The sequence below is a fragment of the Musa acuminata genome, chromosome BXJ1-5 (genome assembly GCF_036884655.1).
Source record: "Musa acuminata AAA Group cultivar baxijiao chromosome BXJ1-5, Cavendish_Baxijiao_AAA, whole genome shotgun sequence".
NCBI classification, from domain to species: Eukaryota; Viridiplantae; Streptophyta; class Magnoliopsida; order Zingiberales; family Musaceae; genus Musa; species Musa acuminata.
The window spans coordinates 39,314,128-39,327,419 of NC_088331.1; the positions used below are offsets into that span (position 1 = coordinate 39,314,128).

Sequence of the window (13,292 nt, forward strand, 5' to 3'; positions counted from 1 at the left end):
CAAATCATGTTAAATATCAATATCAATATCATGTTTCAATTTTTATACAATGCATAGGCCCAATATTTATTAGTGTGATCTCGTATAATAATAGTGGATGAAGATATTTTATTTATAGGATAAGCTTTGTATCTGTTGTGAATGGAAAGAAAAAAAAAATCATATCATACACGGATTTGAATGAAAAAAATAAATCATAATAAAATCATTCAAGAATAACATAGTTGAAGTGTTAAAGATATGCACGAATAATAAAGAAATATATTTACAAGAATGAGGCATTATAAATAACATCTTAATAATGTGCATTTAATCTTTAAAATTATTATCAAGTAATGTCATAAATTAAGAATCCTAAAGATGAAATAATTTATAAAAAAGAGTCAAAGATTATACCTCTCTATCCAAGATGATGAAGAAGAAGAATAGGAGAAGATGGAGGATTTCGTACTAAGAAAATAAATATTTTAATTTTAAATTAAGTAATTAATTAATTTATGCTAACTTGAGAGATGAATGGCATCAAAGGAGTTGGCTCAACGAGGGAAGTGATATGAGCCACTGTAATTACTGCCTTGATCCTAATACTGATCTTGTCTCATAGTCTATGGTTGTTGACGGATAGCCAGAATATGAGACTATGCACATCAAGGCCAAGCCTTTCTCCGGTCCTATCAACTGATATCCTAAATACTAAAGGATATGGTATGTCACAGAAGGATTAGATGGGAGAATAATCCAGCGTTAACACCTGCAGCATTGAGTTGCTTCATCCCTTCTCTCTTCTACCATGCTGTTTGACCATGCAAAAAAGACCCACATAGGAGGGAGAATCCTACTGCACCAACGTGAAGCTTAGAATGTTGTTGGAGAACTCCATGCACGAAGAATCCTACTCTTCCAAAATGAACCTTCCAACGCACGCAAGCAATTTGTTGGCATTCACGACCGCGAGAAGTCGCCCCCTTCCACCATTTCCGCAAGCTTCATGTCCGTGTCTATGCTGTAGTTGGCTGGCTATCCCATCAAACACGCAAGGAAACGTTCTCTCTCTGAGGAGACAGTATTCTATTGTACTGATGAGATTAATGATTCATATACATCTTAGTTGTCCATCCATAACTACTACTTTGCATGTTGTAGAGCTTAAAACTAAAGCATTTCTTTATGTTCTTAGTTGCCTCCACAAGACACAAAGATATCTATATATATATAGAGAGAGAGAGAGAGAGCGCGCGCGTAGTTCTCTTTGTCTATTCATCTCTCTTCTTTTGGATTTGCCTCCACGCAGAAGAGAGAGAGGTGTTCCTCTAATGGCGAAGTGGATGATGATGGTGATGATGGTGGTGGTGGCGATATCTGGGGGGGCGGAGGGGCAGTTGCCGCCGCCGTGCGTGTCGAGCCTGATCCCCTGCGCGGCCTACGTGAACTCGACGCGTTCCCCGCCGGCGACGTGCTGCGATCCGCTGAGGCAGGCGGTGGACGCCGACCTGCAGTGCCTCTGTGCGGTGCTCAACGACCAGAGCGTATTGAAGGCCTTCAACGTCACCACCGACCAGGCTTTCCGCCTCGCCAAGTCCTGCGGCGTCTCCGAACTCAGTGGTTGCTCGGGCGGTACGTATAATATACGCATATATGTATGTATGTATGTATGTATGTATGTATGTATGTGTAATTTCTTCCTTTTTGCATATATATATATATATATATATATATATATATATATATATATATATATATATATATATATATATATATATATATAAGATTAATTCACAACTTTATGTTAATTCAGATATTTCAATCATCTTATGTTGATTGAGAATTGATTGTTTTCTTTAGAATTGTTTTGTAACTTAGCATGCATCACATGACTGGCTAATTGATTGCTGCTTTCTTCATATTTTTTTTGTTTTTTTTGCAGCTCCATCACCTTCTGCCATGCATACTCCTCCTACAGGTAAATTAATCATGTATTAATGGATCCATTAATTTATCAACCATGAGTTGCCTATGTTTCAATTAAAAATTTTGGCAATCATTTATTTTGCTTGAGGTTGATCTGTGGATCGACAACTCAAGCAGATTGAGCCATCCTAGTGTACAAATGAAATCTATTAACTTTTTACTTTTTACCTATCTCAATAATAATGATATGATAATAAAAGATTGATATAGTCGATCCCAAATAATTAAGACTTATGAAATTATTATTATTATTATAAAATATAGTCTACGTTATTTCTTTTATTTCACGTCGATAGGTTTTTACATTATAATAAATAAAAAAGTGAAATAGGGAGCATTGAATCATGCCATATCATTTATTTTATTCTATGGGATCTTATGGAGTCATTCATAAAAATTATTCTATCAATCTTGTGGTCATGACATTCTTCGTTATTCATGTAGTAGTTGCAGGTGGTGATGGAAGAGATAAAGGTGACGCCCACAGAGCAAATTGGATTGGCTTGTCCAGCTTCATGAGCTTGTCCCTCCTGTTTTGGTGCTCCGCCGTGGGGCTGTGAAGTCGCAGCCTCTCTTGTTCTTTCTGCTCGTGTTTGTTTGGACTACTTACTGTTGGTTGCGAATTCTGTGTGCTTGTGATGAGCTGCTGCTTGGATATGTCAGATTGAATTCTTTTGATGATGAAAACTGCATAAGCACTTCTACATAAGAAATTTGATGGGTTATTTTCATAGGTAAAATAATATATATATATATATATATATATATAGAGAGAGAGAGAGAGAGAGAGAGAGAGAGAGAGAGAGAAATCATAGATTTGAGTGGCTAAGTCAAAACTTTAATGATATTTTAACTATTTCAATTTATTTAAGCCTTTTTACATTAACATACACATCTCAACTTTGAGAAAGGATATGACATCCCACTATCTAAACCTCCAAAACTAACGGCAATAAGCAATCCAAGCCATCAAAGCTCTCTCTCTACTGATTCCATCAACTAGCCTGATGAGCTTGCCGCTGTTTATTTGGTGCATTGTGGCATATAGTCTATCTTATGCAAAAAGATAGACTATGCAAAAAGGATTTCAATTTTCCATGTTCAGTCAATATGCAAAAAGCATCATCATCACAAGGAACTCAACTGCGAAAAAGAAATGAATTGTTACAAGATGGATAACTTTGGTTTCATGGATAAAACAACACCTGAGGATGCATGAGGGCAGCAATCTTTAAGCAGACCCCATGCAAACAGCATATTTTTATACATCCCAATCTTGCAAGAAATGATCAATTCGCGTCTCGAGTACCCGAAAAGCTAAACAAAAGTCACCACAACTCAAATGGTTAATCCTTCCTCAGCTCCATTAACTCCTGCCGAATACCTGATGCATTTATCACCAAAATTTCCACTTTATCCCCCTGCAAACATACCATCAGCCAAAAAACGGTGAAAAATGTCAAACTTTTAAGACTCGATGAAAGAAAATTGATGAACCATAACACGATCTAACATACAGTATATATGTCTCTTTCGGTGGCTGACGCAAAAACATCTTTCACTAAATCGACCGCCTCCATCTCCAACAAAGGTGTGACAGCATCCTGTTTAATTACGTGAGGGTTATGATACCAACGAGGATTCCCACAGTGAATTCTGAATTAAAATTTATTAACCAATATGTTTATACCTTGGCGGGTAATAGCAGAGGACTTGGAGATTTTAGCTGGTTGTCCAAAACAGGTATGATGAGTCCTGCACCTGTACCTTGGGCACTGTACCCAACCCTTTCATATGATCCAACAGCATCATATGTGAAGACACAGCCCTTTCCTGAACCAAAGATCAAATGTTACGATCATATCTGCTGTGTTCAAGTACAGGTTTGAAGGACTAAATTTTGGACTAAGCATCCATGAGGATTCATACCATCACTATCAAGTCCACCTAGGATGTTGAAGGTGAAATATGGGAAAAACCGCTTGTAGTAAAGGGTGTTTGACAGGAGCTGAGCCATGGCTGGGCAGCTCATCTGCTTGTTGTGCTGATGTTGATAGATCTGCAGTATTAGAAACATCAAGTAAGGGAATCATGCTGCAGCAAATGTATTAGATTCCCAAACCATTTCTACTACAGAAATCATCCTAACCACAGATGCCATCATGGACAATTGATCGCATACTTCCATGCAGGTGAACATAGATATTTCAGTCAATTTAGAATCCAGTTTGCCCGTTCAACCATAATAATATGAACTACAAGCATTGGCGTATTCTTCTTTAACCTTTCCCAATTCAATTTTTAACTTTAGGAAGACAGAGAAAGAAACATTTTGCAATATTTTAGACGAAGATTATGACATTAATCATGACGATTGTCCATCTCTAGCCAATTATCTAACATTAGTATTCCTTCTGATGACTATTATTTACTCCGGAAAGTAATGAATGTCTCTGAATGCCATTAATAGACCAGACAGTATGTACTTTAACCACCACAATTGAGTTTATTTTTCACTATGGTGATTTCTGTTTTTTTTTTTTTTTTTTTTCACTTTTGTGTCTGGCATGTAGTATCTATCTTCTTCCATTTAGGTTGTAAACAGAGAAAAAAAAGACTCATCATTGTCATGATTGATGCCTCATTTTACTAGCAGCAAATCTGCACACTGAATGAATAACACTAAACTCTGCAGCTTGCCTACATTGGCCACAAGAAGAACTCATATATTATGAGAGTACTCTTCACTCAAATCAGAATTCGTGTAGATGGATAGTGCACTTTATGCTAGAACATGCATGGACACAGCATACCTCCTTTGTATGGAAAAAGAGTGCAAGGGGTACAATGCTCCAATTATGGGTTAAAAATGACAGAATATTATTTAAGATGGTTCAAACATGTCCAAAGAAAACCAATAAATGCATGCTAGTACATCAACCTGCTACCAAAACACAAGCTGAAAATGCAACAACCAATTAGAAACTTTGATTCAGCTCATTCTTCCTTTTACCGTGCAAGTGTTACATGCATTGTTAATGTGATCTAACAGAAAACATAATTCTATTGTCTTGTATAATTTGATCTTTCTCCACCAAATATAATCCAAAATCCTATTTAGCCTCAAAATCAAGATGAACACTTCTGTTGGCAGTAATGGAGCTTCTGCTGTTGTTGACCTAATAATCTCCTAATTATCCTCACTATAGCTTCTTTACTATGTGTTATCATAATATTTACTACAAGGAATAGTGTGTGCTCCGTGAAATCTTAATATTTAAAGTAATAGCCTAATGGATTGTGTCAAGATAAAGTAATATTACCTTGATAGCTTTGTTGCATTATTCACAACAGAAATGAAAAGAAAGACAATCGAAAGAAACCCATGGACCAGTCATGATATCTCAAAACCAACATATATTTTTTGTACAAATAATATTGAGATTTGCATTTGCATGATATTTGATACGGAAAGAATTAGATTTTATGCAAAGAAACATATATATATATATATATATATATAAGATATGTGAACCATGTGGACATATAGCGTCATGACCTGAGCCTGATAGGCTAACTGGCCTATCAACTTCGTTTGGTCTAAACCACTGACCAAAATGCTTAAGCTGAAGTTGACACAGACCCTTATAAGTCAGTGTTACAATCACCCCCATTCAAAGGTTTGATGTCCTCGTCAAGACCCAACATAACCCAGATCAAATCCTAGCATAGTGCATGTGAGGCGTATCAACTTCGTTTACGGGTAGCCCTTTCCTACTCGAGCCCCCTTACTATGCCCAAATGCAATGTCGACTCTGATATCAAATGTCATGACCCGAGCTTGATGGGCTAACTGGCCTATCAACTTCGTTTGGTCTAAACCACTGACCAAAACGCTTAAGCTGAAGTTGATAGTAGTACACTCATCAGACCCTTATAAGTCAATCTTAATATTGCTCACTTTCCATGTGGAACTAATCAGGGTGTTACATATGGAGTAAAGCAATGATAAAACAAAATATTACTTTAACTAAATAGATGTATGCAATTACAATGAAAAATGGCAAAACACATTTCTTTTGAAGTGCTCCTTTGAATAAATAAACACCAGAAAATATGTGCTTCAAATCATATCCAAATCAGACAAGAAAATAAACGAGGACAAAGGACAAAGTGACATGAGTTGTCTTTATGCCAAGATTCAAGCATTGTTTATCATATCATAATTCCATTAACATTGTGGAGCACAAGACAAAGGTGTCCATGGCTGAAAGTGAGTTGGTATTATACAATACTTCTCATGAAATGCATGGGCACAAGACATGTCAGCATTACTTGGAATGCTGATCCATTCCAAGGAATAGCATCTCCAATACAAGCAGCCTAAACAGTGTTTTGTTGCCAATGCTATGTGATCAGCTAATGTCAGCATTACTTGGTCCTTTATTAAAAAGACATTTATCGTTACATAGTATTCTTATCAAAGTTATTACATTCTCATTACCATTAAAGTCAGCATTACTTACAATAGAATACATTTCTAATTGCTCTTTTAATTTCTTTTCAAGCCTGGATTTTCAAGAGCTTCGCCAATCTTCAAGATTCACCCAAGTTTTTCAAATAATGAAAAGACTAATGTTTAACACTTTTGGTATTGAGTTGGCTCTATAATGTCTACAACTTCTGGTATCCATAAGTATCATAAGGTAAAAATGTAGTGATTAATGTAAAATCATAGGATCATCTTGTGGTTTGAGTTATGTCCAAAATATAATGGTAGAATAGGGCATTCAAGTAGTTATTTGGAACCCAAAAACAAAAAGAAAAGAAAATATCAATAGAGAAGGAAGATATCTTCCATCTAGAATATCATAACCTTCCAAGGATGAACAGCATCCGATCAAGGAAAAAGCAAAGTAGAGAAGTCTGTCGGCAAAATCACTTAAATAACAGTTCTAGCAGGATTTTGAAGGTTTTTATGTGTTGACAAAAATCTAACTGGAAAGACCATTGCTCAATGCATTTGAATTAGTATAACATGCAACCATTTATATCCATCCTCGGTTTGAAATTTTAAGTGTCTGATTGTGGCCAAAGCTGATCATTCACTACTAGGAATGTTTTAGATGGTGTTTTTTATCTTGTGTAGTTATGATTAAGCATTCCTCAATCCATGACATACTTTGGCAGAATTTCTTCTGTAATAGGCGAGGTTCATGAGATTGTATTTAGAAGCAATCTTAGCTTATCGATACTTTCTCTCGATGCTTCTCTGGAAAATTCTACTGCTGCTTGATACCATACTACTGAGACTAAAATTGAGGCAAAGGGATCGTTAAAGAAGCGCAAATACTTGTACAAGTGAGGTAAAAGATCAAAATATGACTTTTGCTTACCAAATGCTTTGCCGCCAAGTTCTTCTGCAGAGCTTTAAGATCCCCCTGGAACCCCGAGGACGCCATCACACACTTGTCTGCTCTGCAACACGGAAACAACTTGTCAGCATAGACCCAGAAACCAGGTTGGTACGAACGGCGACAACACAGCCGTACAGCTTGCAGATCTTGGAGTAGTCGCGGGTGTAGATGCTGTAGCCGACGGAGAGCCTCGTGTCGGCGGCAATCACACAGTAGTCCGCTCCCGCGATCGCGACGCAGGTCCTTAACCAAGCAAGAGAGCATATGAAACGCGCATGTTAACTGTCCCGAAAAAGGGGAGGAAGGGGAGATGGGATGGGACGCACCCTCCATTGTTCTCGTACATCCAGTTGCCCCTGAGAGCCATATCGCTGTAATCGTCGGCGATAATGGAGAGAGAGAGAGAGAGAGAGAGAGAATAGGGGAGGATGGCAGCTACTACTACGATTAGGGCTTGTTTCTTTCTCCCCAAGGCAGTGGCGACGCAGAGATGTGTGGGATGGCTGCTTGCCTCGGGCCGGTTTATATATAGGGCGATTTCCTCGCTTTATATATCCCAAACGATTGGCCGAACGTACGGAAACGAGCGATATAGAATCGAACGAGCATATCACAGATTAATCCAATGTTGTCGTGGAAATAATGACGATATATATATATATATATATATATATATATATTATGATATCACATTTCTTATAATTCAATTATGCGCGTTTCTAATAGGGTATATATATATATATATGAAAATTAAACTCAATACCTAACTTTAACATTCCAACATTAACCATTAAACTGTTTATTTTTAATATATAAAAAAAATTATAAATAAATAATAAACAAAAGAAATAAAATATTCTATCCAAAGTTCAAGACTCTTTATGGGATAAAATGCATGATATGAATTTTAAGTTGAATAAAAATATTTTAATTTATATTTGTTTAGTATTAATTCTTAAGCATTCTTGTTTATGTAATAAATTAATATTTAATGGCATATTTGAAACCTTGCGCATTCTTCAAAGAGGAAAAAAAATGATTGTAAGATAATTAATATATATATTAATAATAATAATAATAATAATAATAATATTATTATTATTATTATTATTATTGTATTTTATTATTAGATATTATATATTTTTTATTGATGTGGGATCCATCTAGCACGGATATATGAGCATCGAAATTAAAACGGCAAAATTAATGAAGAAAATTATTAATTTATATATTTATTTGGATGTATTTTATATTTATTTGGTTATGATTAAATTTGGATATATTTGGTTGTGCTTATATACGGATATATTTATATTTTGAATATTGTTATGACACCTAACCTTTACAAATATTTATTATTCTGACTTGTAAATTTTGATATTATTAATTAGTTCTGATGATAATTTTATTTTAAAAAAATAAAATAAATTAATAATGAGAATATAGAAGACCCATAATTGCTTGCCATCAATGAAGGTTTTCCATACTCGTCTCGTCTAAATAGGGAATTGGATGGATATGAAATATCAAGAATAAGACGATCGTAAACTTTTTTACGGTTAAAGAGGAGACACTCCCTCATGACTGAGAGAGATGAATCAAATAGGTTTGAAGTGTTGGTAGCTACTATGAAAGCCTTCTTTTGTCCATCTCCTTCCTGCCTCACCAATAGTTGAAGTGGCTGATGAACCTATTAGGGTTCTAACTACTCCCATATAAAGATCAATGTGAGAGCAATGATGAAGAGGATTAAGCCACGTAGATTGGAAGAATAGTAGATTATGCCATGTTCAAGTGATCTCATCCCATACTCAATCATCTTCCTGCTATTATTCAAGATAGGAAGAATGGTAGATTCGTGGTTTCTCATTTGCCTTCAGTGTGTTTTGACCATTGTCCTATTTTGCTTTTCAGTTGTTTAAATTTTGATTTATTTTGGGTCGAATATGTTCATTGTGTTTGGATCTATTTTATTTATCTCTTAATGATTTTTATTTGAATAATATTTTTTATAATCTATTTTTTACGATCTTTATCCTACCAGAATAAGAATTCTTTAGCTAAGATTAGATTAAGGATGTCTTAGAATTTACTAAGTAATATATTATTATATTTAGTCTATAGAATCAATATATTATCTTTACAATAGATATTATACTCTTCTTAGGAAAATTAACTTGAAGTGATGGTCCGAAACTTAAACCAAATAGATTAGTAATGGATATCAAAATACCAAGTATTATCATGCTTTGGTCTCTTACCAAAAGAGGAGGAACTTCATTCACTATGTTAAGATGGGGAGTGGGACTTTAGTGCATGATGCTAATGTTAAGAATGAGTTTGTTGGGTTTTATTTCTCCCTTTCTCTTTAGAGAGCTGATAGATCGATAGGTCATGCCTAGTCTTGATTAGTCAACTTATTATCACTAGGGCTTTTCTCCTATTATCTCTAACTCTATGATTTACCCTTTTAGCTATCTGAAATTTGAGATATTGTCAACCACCGTTAAGCTTGATGGCTTTACCACGGAGTTTTATAGGTTTTATCGAGATATCATTTCTAATTCCATGATTCAAGTATTCTATGACTTCGTTTATCATGCTTTACTCTCTCCTAATTAGACTAAGACCTTTTTCATCTTTATTTTTAAGATTAACAATCCTAAGGAGATCAAAATTTTTTGACCTATATTTTTCTACAATATGAATTATCATATTTTGTCTAAAGTCCTTGCCAATGGGTTCAAAACTTATTTGGACTCTTTTATCTCTAAGGAGTGATATGCTTTTACATTTGATAGATCTATTCATGATAATATCTTAGTGGGTCAAGAAGTAACTCACTCTATGTACAAGGTCCTTGTTTGTCATGACTAAGCTGGATCTTGAAAAGATTTATGATAGGCTTTCATAGGATGCTATCCTTAGAGTGTTGCACATGATTAAAATTTTAAATTAATTTATCAATTAGATATTCATATTTATTTTATCCTCTTCTTTTGCATGTTTTATCAATTCAGATTTTTTTTTAGGGGTGAGTATGGGATTAGACAAAGTGACATGATTTTTCATTATCTTCATGTTTTGGTTGTATAGATCCTTACTTACCTACTCGGTGATACTTGTGATAAGATGTTAATCACCTTTTTTATCTTAAAAAAAAATTTAAAGTTTACCACTTATGTATGTATGCAGATAATATTTTTCTCTGTTTAAGAGCAAATAAAGGGTTTCGTGATACTATTAGAAATATCTTTATGATGAGATTTATGAGACCCTTACTAATCAAAGGATTAATTTATTCAAAGATTCTTTTCTTATGAATAACAAAGCGGTATTATGAGATATATTTGTTATATTTTTAAATTTAAAGAGGGGTATTTTTCTTTTTAAATATAGCTATTATTGCTTCTAGAAGAGTAAGTGATATCTCACTAGTTTGGTGGAAAATGTTGTTGATAAGATAGAGAGTTAGACAAGGGATATTCTTAGTATAGGCGGGTGATATTAGCTTGATTAATTTTATGTTGAATTCTATTTTTCTTCGCTCCCTAATGTATTTTGAGATCCATTAAAAAAAAATTTTGGGATGTGGTGAGAACTCTTAGGGTTATATCTCCTCTCTTGGGAGGTGGTCACTCAAGGGCTGATTAGATATTAAGGATTTACACAGTATAAAGTTTGTTTTGCAAGGAAAGATGATATTATAATATTTGTGAGTTGATGTGGTTACAATCAGGTATAGATGTATTAATCCCCGGGTTTTATACATTTCTTCTAAAGATAGTTAGAATTAAATATTATTTTTAATTACTTTTGAAAAGTTACATGATAACTTCTTTTTTTATGTTTGTGGGCAATGGATCCTAACTAGAGCTTTTTTTCAGATCCTTAAATTATGAAATTGTCAAATTATCTAAAGCTTACTTTTTATATATAATGTGCAAATCTCTTGTGTGATTTCAAATTTATATCATAATGGATCTTAAACTTTTCATAAGCAAAACTTTCAGTTTAGGAGTATCTTATCCAAGGTCATTTGTTGATTAGATATTGCCCTTGGACCATATGATTACTTTTGGTTTTGGAAACCATAGGAGAAACCATAGGAGAAATGTATCATTAGAAATATCATTTATCGATATTTGTATTACTAAAGGGATGAATATGTATTTATGATGGTATAAATTGTGAAAGCTACTAATTGATAGAAATAAAGATAAGAACAAATATTGAATGAAGCTTTATTGAATAGTTGAAGATACTATTTATACAAATTAGGAGGAATGATTTTCTTAACAGAATAGAGGATTTTCCTCGACAGAATAGAGAAATTTCCTCATATAGTTAGGAAATCTTATCTTCTATTATGCCCCATGGTGCTCCTGACAAGGATACCAATCTTGGATCGATACAAAGAATTGCTGCTGCTGCAATTGCTGTTGCTGTGATGGCACAGGCGTTCCCTTCATTCTCCTTAAGTCCGCCGAATGTTGGCAGATCAGCAAAGACTACCGCAGTGAGGAAGATAAGGATTGACCACGGAGCCTCTTAGGAATGCAACGGCGTTGGTCGCTGGCCGAAGGGTGAAGCTTCACTTTTCTCATCGACGTTGGTCGTTGGCCAAAGGCAAGAGCGAAGCTTCGCTTTTCTCAACGACGTTGGTCGTGGTTGCGATTACGACGACTGCGACGGTAGAGAAGAAATCTACAACAATATTGCAGTGATGCTACTATAGAAAAGAGGAAGGTGGTTGCGATTACGACGACTGCGACGGTAGAGAAGAAATCTACAACAATATTGCAGCGATGCTACTATAGAAAAGAGGAAGGAAAATAGCTACAACAAGGAAAAAAGGTGGGGCAGTGAGCGCAGCACTAGAGATGCCGTAGCGGAAGGGAAGGCGTAGAGTGGCAATGGAGAAGATTAACAGCGAGAAGAGAGCTTGCTCTAGGCAAGCGGCTCTGATACCATGATACTTCAATACATGTACTCCTATTTATACAAATTAGGAGGAAGAATTTTCCTAACAGAATAGAGGATTTTCCTCAACAGAATAGAGAAATTTCCTCGTATAGTTAGGAAAATCTTATCTTCTATTACTAATGATACATAGGGTGTGTGTCATATGAATATGTATTTTGTACATATGATTTATGAAATCTAATTGAACAGAAATATAGTATTTATTTTAGTTCATTTCAAGCATAGCAAGAAGGTGAGTGGACTAACGAGGATGTGTAGACAGGATTACTTTTTGGGTTTGTTATTGTCATGACTCTATGGTTGCTATGGTAGGTGAGGAAGATTATCTTTTGTGTGTAAGTTGGTGTTTTCTATAATGTCATTGCATTCGTCTTAGCTTATGACATAGTTAATTAACTTGATGTTATTGAGTAATGACAAGTCGAAAAATAAGTATTCTAGTATATTGAAAGGAGGAGTATTTTGTATTGTGTAGTGATCGTCGTCAAAGTTGATCTCTAGATTAAGTTTCAAGATAGAGTTAAATTGATTCACGTGGAATAGACTAAGAGATGTTAGTTTGAATTTTATATATAATGAGAAATTTAAGTAAAAATATTTGATATGTCATTGAATGTTTTGATTCATTTCTTATATATATATATATATATATATATATATATATATATATAAACGCAAACCAGACAAACGCTTGGGCGAGCGGCAACCGACCATCATCGATTGACGCGACACAAAGCAATGAACCACCCTCTTCTTCTTTCTCCTCCTCCTCCTCCTTCACTGTTCCACGGACGACAGCATCTACTTTTGGTTGGAAGAATCTGTGAGTGGATTTATTGCGCGGTCGGTTGCGTTGGACGTATCAAAAGATATGGGCTCCGCGTGAAAACTATTAAAGACGCAGTCCATCACATGCCGCCA

At 34.9% G+C, this 13,292-nt stretch overlaps 2 protein-coding genes across 4 annotated transcripts; one reads left to right on the forward strand and one right to left on the reverse strand.

Moving 5' to 3' along the window:
* Positions 1-1,248: 1,248 nt before the first annotated feature.
* On the forward strand, positions 1,249-2,655 carry LOC135675082 (non-specific lipid transfer protein GPI-anchored 7-like). Of its 3 annotated transcripts, none has more exons than XM_065185351.1 (3): positions 1,249-1,614; positions 1,925-1,960; positions 2,413-2,655. In XM_065185351.1, exons 1-3 carry the CDS (start codon positions 1,314-1,316, stop codon positions 2,526-2,528), a joined length of 453 nt encoding a protein of 150 aa, XP_065041423.1. In that variant the 5' UTR covers positions 1,249-1,313; the 3' UTR covers positions 2,529-2,655. The 3 variants fall into 3 exon arrangements, with proteins under 3 accessions (XP_065041423.1, XP_065041424.1, XP_065041425.1); XM_065185352.1 differs by having other exon boundaries at positions 2,416-2,655; XM_065185353.1 differs by having other exon boundaries at positions 2,422-2,655.
* Positions 2,656-3,093: 438 nt separating this feature from the next.
* On the reverse strand, positions 3,094-7,891 carry LOC135675083 (proteasome subunit beta type-1-like). The gene is made up of 7 exons (XM_065185354.1): positions 7,712-7,891; positions 7,521-7,628; positions 7,365-7,446; positions 3,898-4,027; positions 3,659-3,801; positions 3,486-3,572; positions 3,094-3,389 (listed from the first exon to the last, which is right to left on the reverse strand). The coding sequence occupies exons 1-7, from the start codon at positions 7,750-7,752 to the stop codon at positions 3,315-3,317; spliced, it is 666 nt and encodes a 221-aa protein (XP_065041426.1). The 5' UTR covers positions 7,753-7,891; the 3' UTR covers positions 3,094-3,314.
* Positions 7,892-13,292: the final 5,401 nt, after the last annotated feature.

Excerpts from the sequence above, each read along its gene's own strand:
- LOC135675082 (XM_065185351.1), top strand. The coding sequence starts at position 1,314 with ATGGCGAAGTGGATGATGATGGTGATGATGGTGGTGGTGGCGATATCT. Across the intron at positions 1,615-1,924 it reads ACTCAGTGGTTGCTCGGGCG|CTCCATCACCTTCTGCCATG; the intron begins GTACGTATAATA and ends TTTTTTTTGCAG. Across the intron at positions 1,961-2,412 it reads CATGCATACTCCTCCTACAG|TAGTTGCAGGTGGTGATGGA; the intron begins GTAAATTAATCA and ends TTATTCATGTAG.
- LOC135675083 (XM_065185354.1), bottom strand. The coding sequence starts at position 7,752 with ATGGCTCTCAGGGGCAACTGGATGTACGAGAACAATGGAGG. Across the intron at positions 4,028-7,364 it reads ACTTGGCGGCAAAGCATTTG|ATCTATCAACATCAGCACAA; the intron begins GTAAGCAAAAGT and ends CTAATACTGCAG. Across the intron at positions 3,390-3,485 it reads CCGAAAGAGACATATATACT|GGGGATAAAGTGGAAATTTT; the intron begins GTATGTTAGATC and ends GTATGTTTGCAG.